A 7249-nucleotide genomic window follows, 5' to 3' on the forward strand; every position below is an offset into this window, starting at 1 on the left:
TAAGCAACAACGTGCCACTCTTAAGATGGCAAGTTCGATTCTCGGTTCGGTCTCGTATCCCTCGTATCCCTGGCCATAGTGTATCCATCTCGGTATCCATTATACTTGCCACATAAGATACATACCAGAGCATTATAGATTTAATCATGATCAATGAATAATGGGTTATTTAATCATTATTCATTAATCATAATCATACAAAAAAATATGATTTAATCATTATTCACTAATCGTTAATCATAGAATTATACATCTAATCAACAATCACTATTCATAATTGTTTAGAATTTATTCATTATCATCAATCATAATCATTGCATACATCGCTTTTATTCATTAATGTTTGATCAAAATCATATAACTTTTATGCATTTGAATAATCCAATTTGATAGCCTCAGAGAATGATTACTTCATTATTGATCACTAAGCAAATCATTCAATTTGGTTATTCATAATCATTAATCATTTATCATATAGATCGTTAATTATTAATCATACACATAACTATTGTGTCAGTATTTAATCACGATCCGTAATCGCTAATCATACTCCAACCATTTTATTCATTAATCATAATCGTTAATCATTATCAAAAATAAATTAATCATTGTTGAATGAGTTGAATTATTTATTCATAACAAATTTAATCATTCATCAGAAGCTTTAATTCATTAACGCTCTGATTACATACTCGTGCTTTGGCTGGAAAAGCTTTCAATCAATAACTGAGGAAATGCTAATTGAATACTGAGTTAAGAGCAGGTCATGTTTCAGATGGAATGTAATGCCATAGATGACGAAAAAGATAAAATAAATGTTAAACAATACTTCTGGTACAAAATAATTTTTATTCAATTAATTTATAACAGACAAGTAAGCAGAAATCAAACATTAAAAGTACATACAGTGCTTTTATTCAGGATCTAAGTACTCCACATTCTCAACATCATTGATTGTCTTGTGGACATGATTCAAAATTTCAAGTTCCAGTGAACGAGCCATTGAAAGCGGAAGTATTTCCAACCTGTCACACAGATAACGGGCAAACGAATCATGTCGGGATGTTTTTGCTGGGGTGCACAAAGATTCAACTTTATCCAGCATGTTATGGAATCTGGCATCCATGGCATTTCGCTTTCTTATGGTTGGTGTTTCCGGCTCGATTTGCTGTACTTCTTGTTGTTGTTGCTCGTTTTCCCCGTTCGGATCTGCTTCCGAAAATGATGTTGCCGGATCAGCTGAATTTTGCGATGAGCTTTGGTAATTTGACATCGTGCTGCATCCATTAAATTCTTATTAGGAATGGAAATTAATTTACGAAATTGTTATAACTTACGGTCTTTTCTGACAGTGCGCCTTCAGAAAACTCAATTCGTTGAAATATTGCCATGATGGACTGTCGGGTGCTGCAGATCCGGATGATGATGCTACGGTAATCTGTCCCTGCTCGCGGACGAATCTGTCCCTCAAGCTTTTCCAGCGATTTTTTATCGAATCAACTATAATAAAAATATAAATATATTTCATACATTTACTTCGTTTTTATAAAAACAATACCTACCCGACTTTTTCAGTTCAGCTGCTATTTCCACCCAGATCTTCTCTTTTTTCAAAACATTACGATAATCCTTACTAGATTTCGCCCACAAGCAATTGTGCTGCTTCACTTTGTTGATTAAATCACACGTAGTTTCAAAATCCATTTTGTTTCTTTTTATTTTCACGTTTTCAAAAAAAAATTGTGTGAACAAGAAGGAAACTTGTGCGTTGATTTTGAATTTTTTCAAAAACAAAGTTCCCGACGCGCGTGACGCGGTCTGTTTAGAACATTTTTTCAAAATTAGTACAACGACGCGAAACACGCGACGCGTCATTGTGATGGCTCACATAGTAAACAGCAGTTTCAAAACAACGCGTTAACGCGCTGTCAGCGCGACGCGAAGCTCAACGCGCTATTGTGATCTAGCCTTTAGCTGATGGTGTTGTCATCGGTCGACCCGTTGAAGCGTGAAATAGGAACTTGTGGGGACCAGAGCTATATTGGACGCTCCTTCCTTAATGTCAACCCAACATTTTGCAGACCAAATTCTTCAAACTGATATTATGGGACGTAACTTGTCTCACGTAAGTTCTTACGTGCCAGACGATATCCTTGCCGCACCGGTCTGCACGTTTCGAAAGGACTTGAAAATGCTCCTGAAACCCGAACTACGGAAAGCGCTGTTCAGAAATGTGATTGAGCGATTTTTGCTACAGTCCAGCTTGTACCATTTTTTCTAGATTGGACACACAACACCTTCCATCCGCTCCTGCGGCAGAATCTCATCTTCCGAAATATTGGTAATTGCCCAGTGCAGTCAAAACTTAAATTCGGATGTATTATGGGTTACATGTCCGAGCAGTTTTTATTCATACCCGTCATGTGATTTACTCTACGAGTCTCGTTTCGACCGTCTTCGCGTGCGGTTGGTTTTTGCGCTCTACTTTTGTGCAGTGATGCGCCTGAAAGTAGAACAATAGAACCAGTGCAGTGACCGCGGTCGAAACAAATGTGTAGTGTATAAAAAAGTGCTGCAGATCCGGAAGACGTGCGCATGTTTGTGCTTGCAAGGGCTGATCGATTGTTATCAAGGGCAATGCCCTTGCTAATATTGCGATCAAGGCTATGTAAATGCTCAAACATGTTCTGCGTCAGATTTATTGAGGAGAGGTAAGGTTTTAATAATCCGTAAATTTACCACGCACGCACTCACACAAACGCACACACATTCACATTATACACACATACATATACACAAATACATACATATACTGATGGACATGAGTGTTCGTCATGTTTTCATAGTAGCTCTATTAAAACATGACGAATACTTTAGTCTATCAGTGTAGACATATAAACACACATACACACTCATATACACACATACAGATATACACATACACGCTCATATACATGATACAAATCGGTCAACCGGGCGGGTTCCGAGCCCGAGGACGGAAAGGGGTCCTCGTCAGGCGTAGGCACCGCGTCGGCAAGTCCCTCTGTGTGCTGGCGAATAGGCCCTATCGCAGAAAAGGTCAATTTGGGGTGCACGCGGCATCATCATTCTTGATACCAGTCGTGCAGAGGGAAGCAGGCGCGAAGTCGACCCTGCCCACCTTCCGAGGACATAGGGCGTGGTAAGGCCACCTGGAAAGCCGGCAATGCGCTGGCACGATACCATGGTGTTCTTCTAAAAAGCGAGTCACGATGTTCGATGCTGCAAGGACACGCAGCTAACCTCGAGGGTGCGTCATGCACTGGCCCCCTTTGAAGCATTACTTTCTGGTTGTACCGAAGGGACGATGGGCTTGGCGGCAATGGAAACGGTTTAGCTGGTCGGGGATGCAGCCCTGCCTCCCTCATTGGAGGTGGCCCCTAACCCAGCACTTCCTGGTCAACCCAGGATGTCTGTTGAGCAGATTCCCACTCCATTGTTTAGGAAGAAAAAAAAAATACATGATACAAAAAACACGTTCACGATTTTTATCATATATTAGGTATCTATATTATTGGAAGCGTTTGGTACGGGAGGTCCACGCTTTCTTCCTTTCCCCTCGATTCCAAGCTATTAAGTGACTTTAGGTATTCCTGAAGTCGCTCAATATCTAGGAGTCATCTCTGCGGTACATACTGCGTAGTTGGCCTGGCCATATGAAAAGAAAAATGACGGAATTCAGAAACCGTCATTTTCCAGGATGCTTTCAAGTATTGGCTACGCATGTATGAGATTAGATTAGATACCAGTCATGTGATTTACTCTACGATAAGTAGGGGTGGTGGAAATTCGCGATTTCGCGGAAGCTGCGAAATCCGCGAAATTTAAACATTTTCGCGAAAAACCGCGAAATTAATCATTTTATTCCATTCTGTTGCCTTAGTCGATTTTATGACCTAGTCTCGAAAAATATTTGTTTTGTCTGTTGATGACCTGTTAGATGGAATTTCAGAATGTGCAACCAACAAGTCTATGATACAGGATAAGCTATCGGCCTACAAACATGCTGTTACGGAAATACAGGAAAATGCCGATTCAATCACGTTTTGGTTTGCAAACCGAGACCGCTTTCCTCAGCTCTTCAAAATATCGGTGAAATATCTGTCTATTCCTGGAAACTCGGTAGATGCTGAACGTAGTGTCAGCCAGTACACTTATCAGCGCCAAAAGTGGACGGAAAAAAATTTGGCCAAACAAATGTTTTGATCAGTAATGCAAAGAAATAATAAAAAAATAATTTTAAATTAATAAACGCAACAATTCAAATAAATATGGAATCTACATTGTCTTTTTTATTTTTTGTACCGAAACATAATTAACCGCGAAATTGCCGCGAATTTTCAGATTTTCTGAATTGGCTATCCGCGAAATTTTGAAAATTTTACCGCGAATTTCCACCACCTCTAATGATAAGGTAAACATGTAATTTACTCTTCACATCACTTCTAAAGAAATACTACGAGCTTTGAGATTTAAGCTATAAGTACACTGTTTGTCATAATGACAAATATTTTACAAGTCAGTCTGATATCCATATCGATTTCTAATCAGTTTGATAGATATCCGGATAAACTTGACAAATATTTGTCATTATGACAAACAGTGGACTGCGGGCTTTACATTTTAATCACACGACCCAATGAATTGGAACTAATCACTACCTCAAAGATAAAAATAAGGCATTCTTCAACAATCGAGATTTACTTATCCTGATCACGTAATTGCGCATGCTAAGAAAGGGGAAGGACGGTTAATTGGACACCTGCTTATGAAAAGTGCGAAAATTCGACAATGAACCTGGGATTGAACCCACAGGAGAAACCCGTTTATCGGAAAACTCCTTTTATCAGATACTTTTATACTTATTGCTTATCACTCATATGCTTTTTTTCTCTAATGCATATGAAAGGCTGTTATGTAGGTCATCATTTAATAACCTTTACATCAACCGTCATATCCAATATTTCCAGCAAGTATTAGGTGCAACACATACAATAATAAAGCTCGCAGTCTGGTCAACACATTAAATATAGTATGGCATATCAGCTATTTTAATAAATTATAAATCTTTGATTCTAAATTTTAAAATAATTAGCTTTTTAAACGCTTAGTAACGTTTTTATTAGGACTTTCCAGAGTAGCACACTTGTTGGCAGAAAGTTTATGTATCTTACATAAAACCGTTTTCTATCACATTAAAAGTACTTCGTTCAACTGGTCAAAACTGTTCCATTTGGAGTACTAATTACTGCTTTAAAACAGAAAGTATCACCTACACTTTTATGTCTTTTTTGCAATCTGCTGAGCCGTGTTTTCTCTTACTAAGATGCGTAAAATACACAATTTACACGCTCTACATATCTATCAACGTACATGTTAACCCCGTTCCAATGAAATCATGGCTAAAAATATTGTGATCTGCTTTCGATACCTCATATAAAATTATTGTTTGCCATATAGGTACGTCGGTTCGAGCATCGATAATCAGACTAGAAATAATCACCAATTCTGTTTTTCTATTCGCTAAATGATGTGTGTACCATCTGGTATTATATCACTGTGGCGAAATTGTTTTCTTTATCACAATATTATATCCAATAAATCACCGATAAGAAAACAGTAACGTGTTAGATGTAACATTTAAACAATCAGTAGTTTTATATACAGAATAAAGTAGGTTTTCGATGCATTTTGAGAGTAGAATCATCTTCAGCTGTTTCCTCCGGCAACTTTTCACCAGATTTCTGATTATCCTCTCGTATTTTCTATACGTCAGATATGTTTGCTCTCCCACAATCATTACATGCCAGAGAGCTACATATGTATCGTATTCCTAAATGTTTCGCTTTGAATGAAAAATAAAACACTGACTGGATTCGATATTTTTAGATTCGTCTTCTCGTATTGGTTAAAGGAGATGTAGCTAGAACTTTTCCACATTTGAAGCACTATATCTGCGAAATTGAAAAATCATCATCGTTCCGATTATGTTGAGTGATGCAGAATCTAACTGTGGTATTTTTTCTTGTTCGAATTTCATTGAAACAGGGTCAATCTACATTCTAGGAACTAATGTGTACCTCACATTTCCTTTGACAACACACATAGAAAGTATTACACAGTGCAAAAATCTTATTTCCGATGAAAATAGAACTGTAAATGGCCCCCAGTGAAACACGTGTTCTCAGCGAATGTTTTTACAAGACTGAATGCGCTTCAACAAAGTCGAAGTTAATGAAAATCTTGGTGTTTCGTCATAACCACTCACGTCATCATACGGCACTTTCTCTTCGTGTGCTCGGAAAAGCGTCACTCTAGCGCTTCTATTAAGGAAAACTCGGAAGGTAAAACAACTCAAAACAGACCAAAAACACGCGAGAGTAAAAGGTTGAACCGACTCTCTTTCTACCGATAATTAAATGAACATATGGTATCATTCAACACATTTCTATGCTTCAGGCTGTGCTTCAAGAGTAAGCTTTTGGTGATGAAACGGATGGTTAACTTGTGTGCATATTTTAGGACTTTTGCAGATTCTTTGTAAACAAATTATAATTCAACAGATATTGAAACCTAGGAAGCTATGTCGTGAAGACACGGTGTTAACTAAGACGGTTATGGCGAGTTCGATTCCCGGTTCGTACGGTGGTCTATCGAGTTTGCAATTTGCGTGTGTCATTGTGCTCGACACATAATATTCATGAATTGATGTTGGCATGGAGAACTCTCAATTACTAAATGAAAGTGCATGTAGAACATGACTTGAATGTGGATAGAAACTAATACGCTAGGAGAACTGAATAGGGTAACGATGGTATTTTGGACATCTTTTCCTCAATTTGTTGAAAGAGTGAATATGAAAGAGACTAAACAGGCACACGATTCAATTTATTCAATTTATTTTATTCAATTTATTCAAAGAAAGGTAAGAAGCCAAAAGTCCAAAATACATCACATACCATAAACGGTGTCATCAGAGGAAAATTAGAATCACAGAAATTTAACACGGCAAGGTATATCCAATGGAATTTGAATACTTTTTTAAATTACGAATTGAGATTTTTATTAAAATGATCATATCTTATGATTAATAAGATGAGTGTATTACTTCTGCGTGAAGTTAAACGCGTTTTCCAATGTTATGGAAATGCTAACACCCTAACATCTTTCAAACTTAGACGTACATGTTCATGATAGAATTAGAGGTGAA

The 7249-nt window shown here is 37.6% G+C and overlaps 2 protein-coding genes across 7 annotated transcripts in view; both read right to left on the bottom strand.

The window, feature by feature from the left end:
• The window catches only part of LOC134211754 (GTP-binding protein RAD), a 96142-nt gene extending 89688 nt beyond the window's left edge, over window positions 1-6454 (bottom strand). For 3 of the 6 annotated variants that reach the window (XR_009979083.1, XM_062688940.1, XM_062688934.1), the window contains exon 1: window positions 6120-6272. The gene's annotated coding sequence lies outside the window, so the exon portion shown is untranslated. Of the gene's footprint in view, window positions 1-5315; window positions 5337-5412; window positions 5653-6119; window positions 6273-6307 lie in introns of those variants that run through there. The other 3 variants (XM_062688935.1, XM_062688936.1, XM_062688939.1) reach the window with 3 other exon arrangements.
• Window positions 914-1826, bottom strand: LOC134209584 (transcription factor Adf-1-like). The gene is made up of 3 exons (XM_062685581.1): window positions 1563-1826; window positions 1338-1500; window positions 914-1277 (listed from the first exon to the last, which is right to left on the bottom strand). Exons 1-3 carry the CDS (start codon window positions 1702-1704, stop codon window positions 914-916), a joined length of 669 nt encoding a protein of 222 aa, XP_062541565.1. The 5' UTR covers window positions 1705-1826.
• Window positions 6455-7249: the final 795 nt, after the last annotated feature.

This window comes from Armigeres subalbatus, chromosome 2, assembly GCF_024139115.2.
Source record: "Armigeres subalbatus isolate Guangzhou_Male chromosome 2, GZ_Asu_2, whole genome shotgun sequence".
Lineage (NCBI taxonomy): Eukaryota > Metazoa > Arthropoda > Insecta > Diptera > Culicidae > Armigeres > Armigeres subalbatus.

Excerpts from the sequence above, each read along its gene's own strand:
- LOC134209584 (XM_062685581.1), bottom strand. The coding sequence starts at position 1,704 with ATGGATTTTGAAACTACGTGTGATTTAATCAACAAAGTGAAGCAGCAC. Across the intron at positions 1,501-1,562 it reads AGCTGAACTGAAAAAGTCGG|TTGATTCGATAAAAAATCGC; the intron begins GTAGGTATTGTT and ends TTTTTATTATAG. Across the intron at positions 1,278-1,337 it reads GCGCACTGTCAGAAAAGACC|CACGATGTCAAATTACCAAA; the intron begins GTAAGTTATAAC and ends TAATGGATGCAG.